The 18275-nt window shown below is 32.9% G+C and overlaps 3 protein-coding genes across 4 annotated transcripts; 2 read left to right on the top strand and 1 right to left on the bottom strand.

Moving 5' to 3' along the window:
• The first annotated feature begins 1718 nt into the window (after nucleotides 1–1718).
• On the top strand, nucleotides 1719–10044 carry LOC130654737 (uncharacterized). 2 transcript variants are annotated; one of them, XM_057457353.1, is made up of 9 exons: nucleotides 1719–4361; nucleotides 4698–4728; nucleotides 4803–4866; nucleotides 5991–6158; nucleotides 6821–6903; nucleotides 7921–8032; nucleotides 8919–8957; nucleotides 9077–9121; nucleotides 9300–10044. In XM_057457353.1, exons 2-9 carry the CDS (start codon nucleotides 4726–4728, stop codon nucleotides 9638–9640), a joined length of 855 nt encoding a protein of 284 aa, XP_057313336.1. In that variant the 5' UTR covers nucleotides 1719–4361; nucleotides 4698–4725; the 3' UTR covers nucleotides 9641–10044. The 2 variants fall into 2 exon arrangements, with proteins under 2 accessions (XP_057313336.1, XP_057313335.1); XM_057457352.1 differs by having other exon boundaries at nucleotides 4819–4866; nucleotides 9300–10043.
• A 329-nt stretch (nucleotides 10045–10373) lies between these two features.
• On the bottom strand, nucleotides 10374–13321 carry LOC130655775 (uncharacterized). The gene is made up of 5 exons (XM_057458573.1): nucleotides 12922–13321; nucleotides 12251–12535; nucleotides 11654–12001; nucleotides 11073–11176; nucleotides 10374–10991 (listed from the first exon to the last, which is right to left on the bottom strand). The coding sequence occupies exons 1-5, from the start codon at nucleotides 12983–12985 to the stop codon at nucleotides 10773–10775; spliced, it is 1020 nt and encodes a 339-aa protein (XP_057314556.1). The 5' UTR covers nucleotides 12986–13321; the 3' UTR covers nucleotides 10374–10772.
• A 12-nt stretch (nucleotides 13322–13333) lies between these two features.
• Nucleotides 13334–15570, top strand: LOC130653878 (synaptotagmin-2-like). Its single transcript, XM_057456378.1, has 3 exons — nucleotides 13334–14212; nucleotides 14342–14477; nucleotides 15266–15570. The coding sequence occupies exons 1-3, from the start codon at nucleotides 13334–13336 to the stop codon at nucleotides 15568–15570; spliced, it is 1320 nt and encodes a 439-aa protein (XP_057312361.1).
• Nucleotides 15571–18275: the final 2705 nt, after the last annotated feature.

Here is an 18275-nt window from a genome sequence, read left to right as displayed (position 1 = left end):
CGTATTTTGTCTGTCCCTGCGCATATCCCCCGTTGAGTTAAAAAAACGTGCTACGGTAAAACGAATATCAAATGCAATATATTTCTATCCACTTTGTTGCGACGGGTGAATTTAAAGGACGGGTGAACCCGTGGATTTTTGTCTGTCTGTCAACCTAAACCGGATCATGCTAAACTACGCACGAAATATTCAAGCTACAAATAACTAGTGTGATATAGTTTTATTGACATTGTTGTGACTGGCAAAATACTGTGGATTTTCCACAGACTAACGACAAGATACATATATTATCACTTTCCAATAAAAGCCGGTCTAATTATAACCGGTCGAACATTTTAATTATTAAAATTGTTTAGCCTTTATTGGTACTGCTATTAACGACGGTCCTGCGAAGGGGGTACTAGTGCATTTGAAGCTCCCATTTGAGCTACGAAAATCATGTAAACACAGCAATCGCTCAACTATACAACTGCCTGAGATATCAATCCTATTCTCATGCTAAACGATAAGCAGAAGGGATACAGTCACCACTTTTATAGTCACAGGCATGACTAGACAGGGGTTTAAACGGAGCAGCAAATAATAAAATAGGCTCTACATAAAAAACCGGAAAATATTTCTGCATGTAGATTTATTTCGTTCACTCTTGTCAAAAGCATTAGCTTCTAGTTTACATTAGGCTTCTGAAAAAAAATGTTTTGTGAAATTTTTACTTTACACATAATTATTCTTAATAACTTGGAATTTCTATTAGATAATGTTAGTCTATTTCCATATTACTCTTTAGATTCATCGTTAATTTTTTAAAAGAAATTCCTATACCTTTTATATTCTGTTTTTATTGCTGAGAGATTTTCAAGAAGTGTCTATACGACTTCTATTTCATTTAGATGGTTTAGTCATCTATGGATTTAAAACACATTTTGGTTTTCTTTTTACACATTTTGGTTTTCTTTGCTGGCAGCACTGTATTTTTTACAAATGGTGTTAACCCTATTCGGTCCGGGGTTTTTCGAACATACTATGACCGGGGGGGGGGGGGGGGGCGGATTCCGCCCCCCCCCTCAATAACTTTTCATAAGGTTGTTCAAATTGAATCAAACTTGGCACACTTATAGTACGTCATAAAAGGAACAAAATAGCGCCAAAAAAAATTTGCTTGCGTCAGCACATTTTCTGTGACGTCATCAAAAGCTTAAAAATTGTTAAAAATGCCACTATCTGCTTAAAATATAATTACTTTTGTTCTAGAGCGAATTTTTACATTCTGTTTGAAGTTTCTGAAAGCTAAATAAAAGTTATTTAACATATCTTCCGGTTTTTACATGGATCTGATAAAAAAGTGCCAAAAATTGCCCGAAAATCCGTTTTTTTCCGATTTTCGGGTAAAATCCGACAAAATCGGGAAATCGAATTAGTCACGTGTTCAAATTAATCAAAATGATTTTTCTTAATGAAACAAAGTTGTGTTGCAAGTTTCAAGTTCTAAGGATAATCCTAACAGGAGTTATTATATTTTCTCCATTATAAGGATTTCATAGAGATTTTTAGGGGTAGTTTCGAGTAATGGCCAATATCAAAGCCTCTGAAAGGTATGGGACCTAAAAAATTTGCATGCAGGTGTCTGATAGATAAATGTTGAAACTCAGTAAGTATCATAGCCATATAACAAAGCAATCAGGAGTTATTAAAAAAAAACCGGACCGAATAGGGTTAAAATGAATTCATATTCATCACTGTGCAAGTTACAAGAAAATTGAAAAAATTTAAATTTCTTTATGGATGTGTTATTTCTGTTGCATTGGTAAATAGTTGCTTTTTGCAAGATACATCTAGTGCTAACTATGCTGTTATAACAACAGTCTGTAAACAGATAAAGGAGCTAATGTGCCGGTCTAAATGTCAAGTAAAAATGTTGGTTTCCAGGCTAGTCTTGGTTACTATTTAAATCTTTCTTGATGTCTGTTAACTCTACTATGTTTATAGATTGTTGTCAATCTCGTCCCTAGAGATTCCTTTTCGCATTCTGATGGCGCGGTCAGAAAGCGAATAAGAATGCTTGGGTACGAGGTTGTATTGTTGTTTCAAACCACGTTTTTGTTTCACCTGAGCCTGGATGTACTTTTTTACCTTTAAATGTTCTTATTTTGTGTTCTACGAAAATATACGGTCAGATTTAACGATGATGATGATGATGATGATGAATATTTTTAGGATTGCAAAAAAAAGATGATGTTAAAATATTGTCTCATAGTAAAGCCTGCAAGTATACTAATATAAAGAAAATTCGGAAACACTGTTTCTCAGTAATTCTAGACTTAATTATTTTATTCTTATAATCTATGAAAGAATTTAGACTGAGTACGTTGTTAATATGTTCTTAATTTCTGGCAAAATCTCAGCCTGGACGTTGTTATTATTAACTAGGTTTTATAGTTAATCGTGTATCAAAATGTATTAGTCCGAATGTAATGTTTTCATGGAGCAGCTAAAATAAACTTTTCCAATTTTTTATATATAAATGACAATTTTTTTTCAATAAAATTTTACACTTTCCAATATTTTCTACTATTTATATTTAACAACTTTTTATCTATGCACTAGAGTTGCAAGTATTATGTTTCTAAGGGTGTGTTACTATTTGTGAGTTGCCAGGACGATGTTCCGGGTGTACATACAGTTTCATGTCGGGCTACATCCGGCGTGAAGCCAGTATAATAAAAAACGTCGCAAAACCGCGACTACCTCTCAGGTAAACATTCCTCCCCCGCCCCCCTCCCAAGCAAGAATAAAAATTAAATAATCATTACTATCCGAGGGTCAAGGTTTGCCTACCGCAAAATAAATAAAGATGGGGTAAAAAATATATGTCACCATAGTCTCTATGATGGATTTCATTATTTAACTGTACATAAACAGGAAGCTTTCGGTAAGATTGCTTCAAAAAGTGCTTTTGGTTTTGATAATTGTTTTTAGTTCACCAAAAAAACTTTAGTGAAAAAATGTGGTATCATAATGGTTTAAATTAACGACCAACACTTTCTCTAAGCAACCCTTACGAATAGAAGCTCCCATGTAATTATTTTAAAGTATCCATACTATAACAAAGTAAACTAGCATGACTTTGTTGAATCGTTTATAACCTTCTTTGTAGCGACTTTGTTAATTGAGCTGTTTAGGGACAGTGTTGCTTTCAGAACGAAACACCTTATTTAAGCATCAAGCTTACTTTACTAAACAAGGCCAAAGTCGACTTTACTGGACAAGACAATCCAAATATGGTGGATTTTAAATCAAAAAATCAACGTTAAAGCATTGAATTGCCAACAATTCTTGGTTGAAAAGGGAAGCTGTGGATAGCTTTTAAAAATGTCTAAAGTAGTTTGATCTCCTCCAATGTTCAATTGAAAAAGTAATAATTACAATTTTGAGTTAATTTAGTAATTTTAGGTTTATGTCAAAAACAAAATTGCGTTATTTTTATTAAAAAATATGACAGATTACATACAAGACAAACACACTGACATTTTACGCAGCTGGTATTTGGTAAACAAATCAGAGTAAACAAACAACAAGTTTTGTTAAATCCACACTGACATAGAGAGATCCTTAATGTTAATAAGTCGTTATAACTAACTGCATTATTGCGGTTATCACAAATAGGTTCACCCTTAGCTGGCTCTTTCTGAATTGATGTGAAAAGCTTCTTCACTGGATGTTTAAACACTTGTTTATTGCGCCATTTTGTACTCCACTTGTTGTTATTTTTTCCTGTTTCTAATCTGAATACAAACGTTTCTTTCAAGTTAAGCCAAACTTCGACGGGCGAAGATTTAAACAAGGCCTTTGTTAAGTTAAGATTCTTCAAAAGACTTGCATTGTTCATTGACCTGTCATACACTATTAAAAAAATTGGGTGCCTTCGGCGAAGTTTCAGTTTATATAAACGCTTACAAATATAGTTTCTTACAAATATATATTCTCCCAATCTTAAACTCGCAAGGGACCAAAATCATTCTTCGAGATAGAAAGATGTCCAGGATTAAGATACAGGCAATTCCCTTTTATGTTCTTTTTATTACTTGTGTAATAATATCTCTCTTTTCACGAGAACAATAGACTTTGAAAATTGACAAGATCTTTCACACCAGGTTCGAATTACAATTCAAAATAAACAACGGCTGACTGAGAGTTTGTATAAAAAAGCGGGATAGAAGTTCATTGGATAAACAACACAAGTAGACAATACAAGGTGTAAATCATCAAAAGTGGCATAAAATATTTTGTTGAATTTTGTAGAAATGTATACTTTTCTTTGGGCTTGTTTCATCTATTTGTTTGTTTGGTGTGCAGCTGACAAGGTACGGTGCATTTTTGTATGTTGAGGCTGAAATTTTTCGTTGAAAGCGAAATTTAAGGATACTTAGAGTTTAATTGTTTGATGTCAGAGTGTAGAATTATCTTATCTGGAAGTTTCTATAAAATTTTGTTTAAATTGTTTCATCAAATAAACAAAATCTTAAATGTTTTAAATGGTTACAAAGTGAAAATCATACGACGACGTGTAATGTATGGTTGAAAAGAATATTTTATCCTTCATTGTTTGAGTCTCTAAAAGTAGCTAGCAAAAATTATGTTATGTAACTCCATCATTACATTTTAAGAAGCCTCTTGAATGTCATCTTATTTTGGTTTAGGATCCAATTACACATGATCTGACTGGAAATGGTGAGCTTATTTGTTTATTTGTTTATTTGTGTATATCGAACATGAGGAACACACATTTCTCATATTATTTCAAGTTACTTTTTCTTTTAGAATCAATATGTGACAAAAGCTATTTTATCTCCAACTATGTCAATAAAAGTAAGAAGATTATATGATTCGCCCTGTTTTAAATAGCGCCAATTTTGCGCCTTTCGTTGTGAATTCTTACAGGCGATGCAGCTTATCATTTTATTCGATTTGTATAGCCTTGATCAAGTTAGCTAACAGCTTTGATGATTGCATTGAACCATATGAAGTGTTTTTAATTTTCCTAGTTTTACGCCTTTCTTAGGGCGCTTTAGATATAACATAACTTATATTTTTGGTATTTTTACTTTAAATGCAAAATGGAGAGTGTAATTCATTTGGCTAGCTTTGCAAATCATTAATGATGAAAAAATGTTAACCAATTTTAGGGCAATGTTTTCTTTATTCAAGACACAACTTAACTAGAGGAATTCTAAACTGTTTTTTAAAAATAGATAGATACAGAAATAAGTTGGTGTTAAGGGTCATCTAGTAACAACGACATAAAACTCAACTAATAAGCCCACCCGCAGATAATACCAATCGCGTTAAGTCCAACCTTGTCACTAACTAACATTTTCTATCTCACATATGAGCCTTTCTGTGGATAAATACTCTTAGTATCAACTCACTTTTTTTAAAAAAAATGTATTAGATCAAGAAATAACTTGAGTTCGGACTGTTTAATGATATGCGTCTAAATATGTTTTATTCATTTTGTCTTCGAATAAAAAGGAGGTGGAAGAAAAAACATTCAAACCAAAAGATTTTTAAGAAAGAATAAATACTGATCTGATTTGAAATTGTGTGCTTTAGAGTGTCATCAAGTCCACTTACGTATAAGCTTGCTTGTTCCCCTTTTTTTCATCCAATAAATGTGTCCAACCTCGTTCCCAGGGTTTGCTTTTTTAATGAATTTTATAGCAGCGAATAATTAGCTACTCCGTAATAACGGCTCAAGGGTCACAAGACCTTCGGACGAGGTTGGGATGCGTCCACAGTTTTTTTATCTTTTTTTTATTTTATTTTTTTTAATTTAGCACTATTCTCACTTTCGGTTCTATTCACGTTTAACATTCTGTTTTAAACTTTAGTAGTTATTTGTTAACCGGGTATTCAACAAAAGCGTAACCGAAATGTTTTTCCACAAGTAAAGTAGCTATGCAAAATTAAATATAATTTGTGCTCTTCTTTAGGTCTCCCTTTTACGATGAATTTGTTCCATAAACTTGGAAATTGTTTTCCTTACAATGGAACAGGAGCAAATTCCAATCTGCTCAAGGCTATGTACATACAACAAGAAGCAACGAAGTTATTCTATTTTTACGTGGAAGTTGTTCGATTGATGGAATTCACTTATCCAGGTAAAAATCTCAACATGGATTCAAGTTTTAAAGCCATATGGGGCCGGTTAACTCAATCAGTAGAACATTCGTCTGGCAATCACACGTTTCTAGGTGACAGTCCGATTACCTTTTACTCATCTCATGAATACCGCATATTGTGCAGTAGGATTTGTAAAATGACGATAAGCGTGGTCTAGCACTATTAAAAAGAAGATATAGGTGCCATAAAGGCTCCGCTGATATTGATAAAGCCACCTGTTTACTCTTTCATTGTTGGTAATGAATTGCCATTAATGAAATAAAACCATCAGTATCAATCTTAAGGCAATTTTTTCTTAATTTAAAACGCAACTGGAAGAAAAATAGACAGATAGTGATACTGTCGAGTGTTCGTACTACAGACAAAATACACAATGTATAAATTCTGTTTAACGTCACTCAGATCTCAAATGGTACAAGAGTTGGTAAACTATTCTGCCAAACTCGTTTAATACATTTTAAACGTTGTAACTCCGACTGAATTCACGTACTTATTGTTTTGTAACTAAAAGCTTCCAACACAAGCCTTAATGAGGCACTGTCGAGCACTTAAACGTTCCTGAAATGCGGTATGGAAGTTGAGAGCTAGAAAACTAGAATAATATATTGTTTCGTTGATCTTGTGTTTTTTATTATTTCAGGTGAATTCTACTGGGGAAATATATTGATAGTGAATGATAATAACAGTACCCGTACAAATTATTACAATTTTTATAATGAAAAGGTATTTCTTCATATTTTGATGTAGCTACTGTAATGATAAATCTTCGCGTTAACTGATTGTTTAGTTGAGTAATCTATTAGAGCTTTAATAGGAGCTAAAAATTCACTGAAAGCTTCTTAGCAGAACCTTTGATTGCAAAGTCGTAGAAGCTGAAAGAATTATCCTGGTATTAAATCGTTCGGAAACAAAAAAAATATTATTATATAACCGTCTTATGGAGTAAAACCTCACGCTGATTTAACTTTTGTTTTGCTTTAACTTGTGATCAATTTCATGTTAATTTCAATAATTCAAATCGTCCGCAAACATTTTTATTTGTTTGTTTTAAGTTTAATTACTGTATATGATTGGTTAAAAAATATTCGAAAAATGGTTGAAGCGGCAACACGTTATTGAATACTGGAAGCACATAACGTTAAGGCAACAAACAAAAATCAATCGGATGTATAAAGAAAAAACAGATATTGTATGGCATATCCATTCTCGTTAAGGATATATCGCTTTCCCCCTAGTGGATAAATCTTCATATTCAACGAGTGATCATGTAATATCTGCTTATTACTAAGATGCAAATCTGAAATATCTCGAGCATTCAAAGTGACTTTAACTAGCACACCAAATATTATTTTATTTGTCAGAAAATTCGTTTTGAGAAGAATTAGAAAATTAAAAAAAGTATATTCTTTTGAAATTTTTTCTTGTAAGGAAGGTCAAAATACATGACAGGCGTTGCCATAACAAAATCAAAACAAAAATATGATAAACTTGCCAGAAATGTTGTATGGCAAACAATAAATATTGTAACTATGGCACGTCAAAATGACTTAAAAACGAACTTACAATACAACAAACAATATATGTCGTACGGCGAATAATAAATAAAAGTGTCAAACGCCGTACGAACAATAAATATAAGACGAATAATAATGTCGTGCGACGAATTATAAATCTTGCAGTTAGCCGCCATTATCTTAAGTCTAAAGTTTAATAAACCATTTTTTTTTCTTTCTGTTATAGAAAAACTCATTCTCGTTGCTCATACCGGCCGTTATTGACTTCACATACAATATCACACTCCTATCTGTTCCGTATAGTACCTCTCCACTGAGAATATCATTGAAAGCTCCGTGTAAGGAATTTTATTCGATGCATTGTGATGTAATCTCAATTTTTGTTTAGGGTGTTTGTTAGATACAAATTTCTTTCCTTTGTCCCAACCTCCAAGAATTTTTATGTTTCCAGTATTTTTCCAATATGTTTTCTATTTGGAATACTTCTGATAATAACTGCAGCATTTTATTCTTTATCAGTTTGGACTAGAAAAGTTTGCCACATTTATTTTTAAAGATACTGTTCCATTTTTCTATGGTTTTATATGTAGTAGTAGCACTTCTTGTGTTGAAGTATTTATATATCAAATTTTTGATTAAAATTGTTGAGATATATACACAATCTACGCCTGTGGGTATAATTTAACCATTTATGCCCTCTTTAAATTTTTTTCGTTTATTTTCCCGTGTATTTTAATTAGCGGACGAATTTATGGCTCAGGGAGAGCCCCAATTCTGTCCCCAGGTACTATTAAGCTTTTTCATAGTTGAACTGAACCTGTCTAAATATAAAAAAACCTATCAAGCACAGGGAAAGAGGTTTTACCTTAAAGGTTCTAAGTTTCTAGGTTTTCTAGTTAATTGGGGAGTCTATCCTAAACATTTGAAAGACAAAAAATATGAATTGGCATACATAAATAAATATAATTGGAAAGCACCAAATAAAAGATATTAACCCAAAACAAGGTGGTAGCTGGATTGTTTCTGGTTAAGTTAACTAGAAACCAAAATATAGTACTTTAAAAATGTTAGAAAAAAATGCCGATTTAAATAAAAATCATTCGAGACATTAATTGTGTCTTTTCAGGCACTATTGAGACCAAATCTTATATAATCCCCAATTATGCGAGCAGGACTAGGAATTATTTTTTAGCCTGTCCTTTAAACACGAAAATTTTTTTTCAGCTAAATGTGGAAATTTTCTCCTCAAGGTTATCACCAACAGTAAGTAATTTTTAATCTGGTCACCTTTCGGATTTTATGCTATTTTGAATTTAACGTTGCCACCACTATTGAAAGGGTTAAAATTAGCAATATTTTAATTAGTTTTCGTTTTGTCTTAGAAATCCAGAATGAAAAAATGTTTAGAAATTGTCTAAACGATCCAGGTACGTCATTGTTAATTTTGTCGTCGTTACTTTTCGTTGTTGTTGTCGTCGTTGTTATTTTTTGTCGTTGTCGTTATTTTTTATCGTCGTCGTTGTTTTTATTCACCTTTACTACGGCCGACACTAAAGCAAATTGATGTTTAAAAAAATTCTAAATAAAATACTGGTATTCTTTTAGGATTTGCGGAAAGAGCAACAATGGCTAATGAGGTTTGCCAAATGCATCCCGGAAACCAAGAAAAACAAATCGGATTTGTAAAGAAATACATCATCAACAAAAACTGTGAATTATATGCCGACACTCCTTCGCAGGAGGAAAAAGATTCTGAAATAACGCCTCTTATTATAATGTCTGTTGTGTCAGGTGTATCACTGCTAGTTATATTCGTTGGTGTTATAACATATTATCTGCGGTGGAGGGCAAAGAAAGTTCCAGAGGAACCAGTACTTCCCCACAGAAGTAATTACGATCATCTTCTTCATTTAAAGGACATTAAACTACATGTATATAATCAATAGATCAAACATTTACGCCTGAAATTGACGAAAAGGCGTACCAAATTTTAGTGATTAGTTGAGATGCGACGTCATCAAAGAGTAGTAGTTCAAACAGAATGTACAAATGAGTCAAAGAAACATGTTTAAAAAGTTTGTAAACAAACGGTGATAGCTATCCACCAGGTTTCATTTATTTAAGAAAGAGAAAAAAATGTTGTCTGCTCAGCTAGACAAATCAGATAATCATAAAATTTAAGTTAGAAAGCTTTAAAATTATGAATATATATTATCTCATTTTATATTATTTTTATTTATTTATGACTGTCTTTTATTTTAACATTAAAAATTGAAAAACTTTAAATAAACATTCTGCCTTTATTAGGTATAGCACCTTTTCATTTACAATTATCGAGATATTCTTGATGAGTTCTTTTCTTAAACATATCAAAAAATACCATTTGACAACAGTGAACACAAATCTCAACAAACCATTTTAATTGATCTTTTTGTTATAAGTGTAAATACAGCTTTAAAAAAAGTTTTTGGATCTGATTGTAACTTAATTCCTTCTAAAAAACTACTTTGAATCACTGAATCTTGCTATTTCTGTAATTTATGTTACAATTTATTAGAAAAAAAAGATTTATTTTTTAAATAACTGTTTTAAAGATTCCTTGTCAGGTTACGTAGACTTAAGCCTTGGTTAACTTTTCAAATTTTCTGCTGATATTTTTGGTTCCTTTATATCCATCAATACCTTTTAATGTAATATTTTGCAATTTTGTGATGAAACAAAAAATCTTTTAGGAGTAGACAATTCTATATATATGTCCATATACAGTACAAAATAGTTTGTCTTTTACACGTGTGTTGTAATTATTTACAAATGGTAAGAAAACTAATGTAAAAATTATGAATAAAATTACAGATGGAAAAAATCCTGTAAGGCTTGGTTTTAAGTTAGTTCAGTCAAGCCTGTTATATTTGGTGGCTATTTCCTCTTCGTGATATCTTGTTAAGCAATCATTTCCTTATCGCCATATTAAGGATGCCATACTCCTTTTTAAATTTAACTCTTTTTCTTCTGATACCACTTATGTGTAATAAGTCTCTGTAATACAATCATTAAATTGTTTTATTCTCTATATTCTCATTACCATATGTGGTCTGGCAATGGAAAAGATTCTTCGTCGTTCCTGTCTACTTTGATACCGTTATAGCCTCCAAGTTTTGCATTCAAGTATCTTTTCACTAGTACAACAGCTAATGTAGTTCCTACAATAATACCAGCGACAGAACAACCAATTGCGACAGCCACTGCTGAATGACCCTTTGTTCGTTTGTCAAGAAAGTTACGAAGAGTACTGGATTTCTAAGAAAAGGAATTAAAAAAAAAATTAATATCCCTACATAGTTGCAAGTTTACAAACCGGTTAAAAAATAAGAAACTTACTTCCTTGTCATAATTTGGGTTTTCAACAATCACGCTTTTTTCTTGCTCAAACGAGTCATCAATTGTACTGTTGCGACAAAATGTGCCGTGTTTACCACAAATACCTGTATGAAGAAAATAAGACGAACTTGAAGATTAAATACTCGTGAAAACTTTAAAAACAGTTAAGACTTTACAACAATAATCGAAGAGTGGAAACTACACGGTAAAGTTTCGTTACTACAATATTTTTAGAAGCACTCTTTTAGTTGTTTAGAAGTTGAACATCTCCTTCCTTTAGACACAATGTTAAAAATCATCACCCAGGGAAAATTAAATCGTCGGATGACGACCTTGCTATGTCCAAAAGACGTTGTTTGCCTTTCATTGGGGCTATTATTCCCGGATCATGTGTCTTTTATAAAATTTAATTTTTTGGTTCTAATTTTTAGTTTCAATTAGTGAGATATATCGTCGGTAAAACTGCACTCCATCAACATCGGGTTTGATGGACCTAAGGCAGATTCTAAGATGATTGCAATAGACAATAACAAATCCATTAGCATCTTTTTTATGTTGCTTCATTAAGAAACAAATCTTACCAGTATCGTAATAGCAGTAAAAAATTCTTGTATTCCAGGAATCTAACTCAACTCCATATGGAACGAATTTACTATGTGCGTTTGTATTCCCTCTATCTTCATCATCCCATTGCACGTACTCTGATGTCACTTTTGCTCCCTTCACTTGCTGACACTCTGCCGATCTGTAAGCCAAAAGGTAAAACTGATTGTTTAATGGCAATTCAATAGGTTTGGATTTAAGGCCTTTATTATTGCAACAAAAATATATCAAAGTGTCTTTTTCATAAACTCCTTCTGGTACAACTCCTTGCACCATATTTCCACCATCGAGTTCTTCGATATTTTCGTCATCCCAGAATACCCAACCTACATATAAGGATAAATTAGAATCATATTTTTTTGTCTATTTACGCAAGCACCAATAGCTATTCGTTATTTTACTTGCTGCAAACGCGCATATCAATTCTATCGCACGATTTCATAAGCTTTCTAGACTTCTTTTCAAAGCGAAGATCGAACATAAAATTGAAAATTGAAATTAATGTCATTTCCGAAGCAATATAGAGCTGTTTAAAATCTATCTATATGATGGAAAGTTAATTTATTTTTAATTACCTTCATGAAGTCCTTCTGGACATTCACTACCGTATTTAAATATGCAGTATTGACCGTCTGGCCACTGTAAGTCAACTTCATCAAATACGCTGTCTTCTTTTATACAAAATTCTTGGCGAACGCCATGTCTGTTAACAGAACCAGATAAGTGATACGATCCAGATTTTTTATTGTTGCTATGTTCATCTTCTGTATCTTGGTAGCGAACACCTTCTTTCCAATAATTAGGACACCCTGTTATTGGTCTTGGTAGGCCGTATGAGCCGGATGGCCAACTCAAGCCGTCTATGAATAAAAGAAAAACGTATATAAAAGATATTTCGTTGAATATTTATTCGATTTTCACTTTTTCTCTCTCTATTTTTTTGTCAAGTGAAGAAATCTATTCGGTTTCATGTTTATGGCACCTTTCACTTATGATCATTCGCGCAAAGTGAAGTCAATCAGTGCAAATTGGAGACTTTATAGATGAACAGTTTGACTACATGTATATGTTTATTGCAATAAGGAAATGCAAGACCGAATGTGTTATGTGAACCAAATCAATTAGCCGCTCTCTAACATTTTATTATTTTGAATATAACACCACATCTAGGCAATATAAACTTTGTAGAGTTCCCTAAAATACGCTTCGAGGCAGAGCAACAAAGGACAATTGATTTATGTTGTACCTGCGTAATATTTAAATCTTGTTGTCAACATGATGAGAAGATAGCTGATCACATTTATTTGCATTCTTTGTGTAATATCATAATGAATGTATGTGTGTGTAAAAGAATGTCCATGCACTTTAACATCTGTCACGATCACCACCACCTATATTTCATTGTCATCATGAAGATATATGAAGATTAATTTAAAACATTGCACTCCGTTCTTGAATCAAGCGACTTTCAAAGTTACACTTACTGATATTGTTAAGTTTTAACATGGTTTATGATTTTGCCAGTGATTGATAAAGGTTGAGTTGCGAATACGGTTATTTGCGGCATTTCATGCTCAATATGTTTCTTGTTTCTGCAAACTCTAGTTATGCTGCGTGCACGAAGCTAACAGCTTGAATGCTATAAAACGTCGTATGTTATGATACGCGGAAAACAAATCACTATAATCAAAATGCCACAGGATTTTGGCAAAAAGAAAAGATATTTTTTGGTTTTTATCATGATTGTCACTTTAGTTGCAATAGTGGTGTTTATTTTGAAGAAGATTTTAGCATACCGGGAAGAATATTTAAAACGGTTGCAATTAGAAAACGAAGAACGACATGCTGAAACTGCAATACTTGAAGAACAAGAAGATCAAAAAATACGAGATGAAACAAACGAAAAAAACATGCATGTAGATTTATGCCAATATAATTTGTACCAACAATTTAATCCTGAACGTTTGTGGAGCACTCTTGTTATACCGGATATAGCTCGCCTCAAAACATTGGGGCATGCTACTGATCACTCTGCAAAAGTTGAAATCATGCTGTACTACCAATCTTTTGTCAAATTATTCACACTTAAGATTATTTCTATAAAGAATTTACATTGCTATAAAGGAAATGATAGTAATTTAGTGAAAATAAAAGTCTTACTTTGCCAACCAAATGGCAGTATAAGAAATACGGAAGTCAGTAAAACTTATGAAATAAATGATGAGATTAGTATAGACGAAAGGTTTACATTTAAAATGCTAGAACATCAATGTCGAGAAAGTTTTCTTTATTTATGTTTGTGGAATATTGATGCATTTTATCAAGAAACGCTGCTAGGAGCAATTTCCATTGATATGAGTTTGTATAATCACGCTATAAAAACAACAATAATAGAAGATTTTCTTCCTGTCAGAAAGGTATTGATTAGTTTTTCAAAAATAAAGACATACATTGACTTCGTGTGCTTAGAAAGATTAATGTCTGCATTTGCAGATTCAACTGGTTCTTTTTTTTTGATTGGATGTCCCTACTCTCCAGTGGAGTTTTAGAAGTATCGTTCGTAGAGAAAGGATGTTGTGTGGGTAAAGGGATGACCTAAGAAACAAGGGCTTCATCAGACAGGCTTTGTTTCTTATACCGCTTTGGTTTTTTATTCCTATTTTTAGGATACAAATGTTTATGGATATCTCCTGGTCTCTTTATGTCATCTTCCCTTAGTTGAACGTTTAATATGCGTGGTAATGAGTGGCAAAGAATTGCAAGAGGATAAAAAAAATACATCCATTCTTAACAACCGGATAAGTAAGTGTATTCAAAACCAGATTTTAAATTGCAGCATTTTTATTATTATTTAGCCAGGATAGCCTCTTCAGATTTTATAGGAACTGTTATCAACGAGGGTCCTGCGAAGGGGTACCTAGTGCATTTAAAGCTCCCATTTGAGTTAAGGAAGGCGTGCAGGCACAACAACCGTTTCTAGACAACTGCATAAGATATCAATCCTATTCTCAAGCTGGATGTTAAGCAGAAAGGCTAGATTCACAATTTTATAATCTCTGGAATAACTCGGTAGGGGTTTCAACCTAAGACCTTCCGCACTGGAGGCGAACGCTCTATTGCAATGCCATGAATTGGCATAGTGAGTGTGATGCAACTCCGACCATAGCCTTTCTTATACGTTTTTGACATTGTAATATCAAATTAGGCCTAAATTAGACGATCTAGGGTGTTTCCAGAGTGGGAAAACAGCCTTAAAAGATAACCATCTAAAGCTAACAATGCTGTGAGTTAGCTAAGCATTATCAAAATTTTGTGTAAGAAAGAGATATAACTATTATTATTTTAACCTACTCTGAAATAAAATATAAACTGATGTACTTTGTTATTTATATCAACAATTTGAATTTATCCCTTTAAGGAAAAGTTAGGAAAGCTGTCTAAAACAGCATTTTCGTTATGCAGACCAAAGAAAACTATTCCCTGCACTGTAAAAAGACTTTAGAAAAAATTACTTTGCCACGCTCGTGCTTAACTTTATTTCTATCCGTCCATCAGTATACTCCATCTTACCTGAATTTTCGTTTCTTTAGATCCTTATGTTAAAATCTCTTTACTGAACGATGGAAAGTTAATTCGAAAATATAAATCCAACATTATACAGGATACGTGTAATCCTTTTTTCAATGAAATGATTGAATTTTACATTCCAACAGACCAATTGCAAACAGCTGATATCTTGCTCATGGTGATGCACAAAGACTCGAATAAATTAAGCAAAGTGATTGGTAAACTCTTGTTAGGTAGCCATTCATGTGGAACTTTTCATCAACACTGGAGCGAAGCTATTGAAAATACAGAACAATCTGTTGCAAAATGGCATCCTTTAACGAGATGAGCTATCGTGGTGATTAGGTTTTTTGCATTGTTGTTTGCACGTTTTTTCATGTTGACGATTTTTATTTGTTTTTTTTTTAACTTGTTATGTTTGTTATTATTATTATTGTTGTATTTTTTTAATGTTCATGCTTTTGTTGGTTCTGATGCTTTGAAAAATTTATCTGAAAGTATAAATCCAAAACTTTGTAACTGTCATTGTTATTCTTTATTTGTGATTGCTCTTGTTGTTTCATTTGTTTTTTATTTTTTGCTGTGTCGTTACTATGTTGTTGATGTTTTTGTAAAATCATAATAATCTATGCTTCTATATTTTTGTATCATAAGTAAATAAAGAAAAGAACACAGACAGACACCGTTTATTTGTTGCCATGCCGAGGTCTTCTCTACACCTAAGTATGTTGACAAGTAAAACTAATCATGATACATTTTCAAACGTATTATTGCAATTCCCTCTCTCCGTGGGACTTTAAACAGTCTTTCAGAAAAAATTAAAGAACTAAGCTTTAAAAGACATACTTTTATGTGGAACTTGACCCCTGTGGAGTTCTTTCAGACATGCTGTATCAGACATGCTGTGTCAGAGGGGTGTGACTTGTATAAAAATTAAACCAGATATACAAATAAACAAAAATTGAAACAGATTAGTGTCTTAATTACATGAGTCCAGTTAGCTAGACCGGAATTAGCGCGCCTTATAGGGGCTGATAAAATAGTAATATAAAAATAGGAACATTTAAACTGAGTTTTTTATATTATTTTAGACGAGATCTCGGCAGTTCGAGCTGGCAGATTTTTTTTTCATGTCCAATTTTTTTGCCTTTTAGTCAAATTGGTTTGCAAACCAATGCAATTGACAAAACGATCAATGGTCGAGAGGTTTTTCAGATTCATATTGCGCTAGCAGACCTCCTTTGAAAACAATATGCGATTTTGGAATTTGGAAACGATCTTGGAAAGTTGGACATTAAACCCTCAATTCTCGGTAGCGAAGCATACAAAAAAGTGTTGTAAAGAAAAGGCTGTTTTGAGAGATTGTCATCTATCCTTGCACGTTTTTGTATTTATTTGGGCACTATTATTAAATCTTGAACCCTAGGACTTGTACTGTGTTATAATTCGCGAATTTCATCGCCTTGGATTTGACATTAGAACTTCATAAGATTTTGCTACAAAACAAGGCTAAGATGCCTAAAATATGATGATCTCATGTAAACAGAATCCAAAACGACCCAAGAAAAGCCGCAAAGCTCTCTAAAGAGCCTTTACAATTTAGCACTTTTTATAGGGCTTCGCTACTGAGAACAGGAAATCCAAAGCCCAACTTGAACTACCGCGAAAAAACATTAAAAATGGTATCCTAGTATTGAAATTGAGTATACTCTTGATTTATTCCGACTTATTACTGTGGAAAGTTTATCATTTCTTGAACATGATAGTTTAGTAGGCGACGTTTCGGGAGATCCTTCTCCCATCATCGGCAAAGTAAAATGATGTTGAGCATGTATTTATATAATTGCAGATGATCGAAATTCATAAAAATTAACCAATCAGAAACGAGCTGAAAATTACAGTTAATTACGGTAATTAACATTTTCGGACCTTGATATAGGTATTTACTTCTTCTGTAGGGCTGGTAACCAAATCTCAGGAAGTTGATACAAGATGCTGTTTATGTGTTTGTTACGTTCTACACTGTTGATTGTTTTCTTTAATCTTCCTGGCCGTTGTTCTTGATTCTCTGTCAATGATTTTCTTCTCATCCCAATTAAACTGATGACTTCTGCTCCAGCTGTGGTCCGCAATTTCGTTTTTCTTCACATCTCCGTTTCTCACTGCGCACATATGTTCTTGTACTCGTTGCTTAAACTTTTTTTTTGTTTCGCCTATGTACACTGCATTACAATCTTTACACGGGATTTCGTAAACAATATTTGCTTTGTTCTTCCAGGTTTATTTTGTCTTTTGGGTTAGACAAAGTGCTTCTTAGGGTGTCTTTAGAGTTAAGAATGCATTTGATCTTATGGTGCCTTAAAACTCGACGAAGGATCTCGCTGGTACCTGGTATGAAGGGTAGGAATGCTGATGCGATAAATTCCTCTGATGTTTCCTTGTTGTCTCCGCTGCATCTTCTCTTCATTTTATTTTCTACTTGCGTGATGACTTTATGACTGTATCCATTTGCGATTAATGCATTTCTTACACGTCGAATTTCTATTTTCCTCTCCTGTTTGTTACTGACTAACAGCATCTCGTATCAACTTCCTGAGATTTGGTTACCAGCCCTACAGAAGAAGTAGATACCTACATCTAGGTCCGATAATGTTAATTAACCGTAATTAACTGTAATTATCAGCTCGTTTCTGATTGGTTAATTTTTATGAATTTCGATCCTCTGCAATTATATAAATACATGCGCAACATCATTTTACTTTGCCCGATGATGGGAGAAGGATCTCCCGAGACGTCGCCTACTAAACTATCATGTTCAAGAAATGATAAACTTTCCACAGTAATTATGAATACTGAACAGACAAACCGAAATAATATCTTCAATAATATTCCAACTTCTTTGACAGAAAGCTGAATTTCCTATAGTTTTGTGAGTGGATGGATTTCCTATTTTTTTTAAAAAAAACAGAACGGAAGAAAGACGTGTATAAAACAAACAAGTTTTTATTGATGTTCTCATTTGCTTAAGAGAAA

The sequence above is a fragment of the Hydractinia symbiolongicarpus genome, chromosome 8 (genome assembly GCF_029227915.1).
Source record: "Hydractinia symbiolongicarpus strain clone_291-10 chromosome 8, HSymV2.1, whole genome shotgun sequence".
Lineage (NCBI taxonomy): Eukaryota > Metazoa > Cnidaria > Hydrozoa > Anthoathecata > Hydractiniidae > Hydractinia > Hydractinia symbiolongicarpus.
This window is presented reverse-complemented; position numbering and strand designations above follow the sequence as displayed.

What these genes read in the sequence shown, in the direction of transcription:
- LOC130654737 (XM_057457352.1), top strand. Translation starts at nt 4,302, where the DNA reads ATGTATACTTTTCTTTGGGCTTGTTTCATCTATTTGTTTGTTTGGTGT. An exon ending in ACAATTTTTATAATGAAAAG is followed by an intron (nt 6,904 to 7,920) that starts GTATTTCTTCAT and finishes TTTCTGTTATAG; the next exon opens with AAAAACTCATTCTCGTTGCT. An exon ending in CCTCAAGGTTATCACCAACA is followed by an intron (nt 8,958 to 9,076) that starts GTAAGTAATTTT and finishes GTTTTGTCTTAG; the next exon opens with AAATCCAGAATGAAAAAATG.
- LOC130655775 (XM_057458573.1), bottom strand. Translation starts at nt 12,985, where the DNA reads ATGCAAATAAATGTGATCAGCTATCTTCTCATCATGTTGACAACAAGA. An exon ending in TCCAGAAGGACTTCATGAAG is followed by an intron (nt 12,002 to 12,250) that starts GTAATTAAAAAT and finishes CCTTATATGTAG; the next exon opens with GTTGGGTATTCTGGGATGAC. An exon ending in TTACTGCTATTACGATACTG is followed by an intron (nt 11,177 to 11,653) that starts GTAAGATTTGTT and finishes TTCTTCATACAG; the next exon opens with GTATTTGTGGTAAACACGGC.
- LOC130653878 (XM_057456378.1), top strand. Translation starts at nt 13,334, where the DNA reads ATGATACGCGGAAAACAAATCACTATAATCAAAATGCCACAGGATTTT. An exon ending in TTGGATGTCCCTACTCTCCA is followed by an intron (nt 14,213 to 14,341) that starts GTGGAGTTTTAG and finishes TCCTATTTTTAG; the next exon opens with GATACAAATGTTTATGGATA. An exon ending in CATTCTTAACAACCGGATAA is followed by an intron (nt 14,478 to 15,265) that starts GTAAGTGTATTC and finishes TCGTTTCTTTAG; the next exon opens with ATCCTTATGTTAAAATCTCT.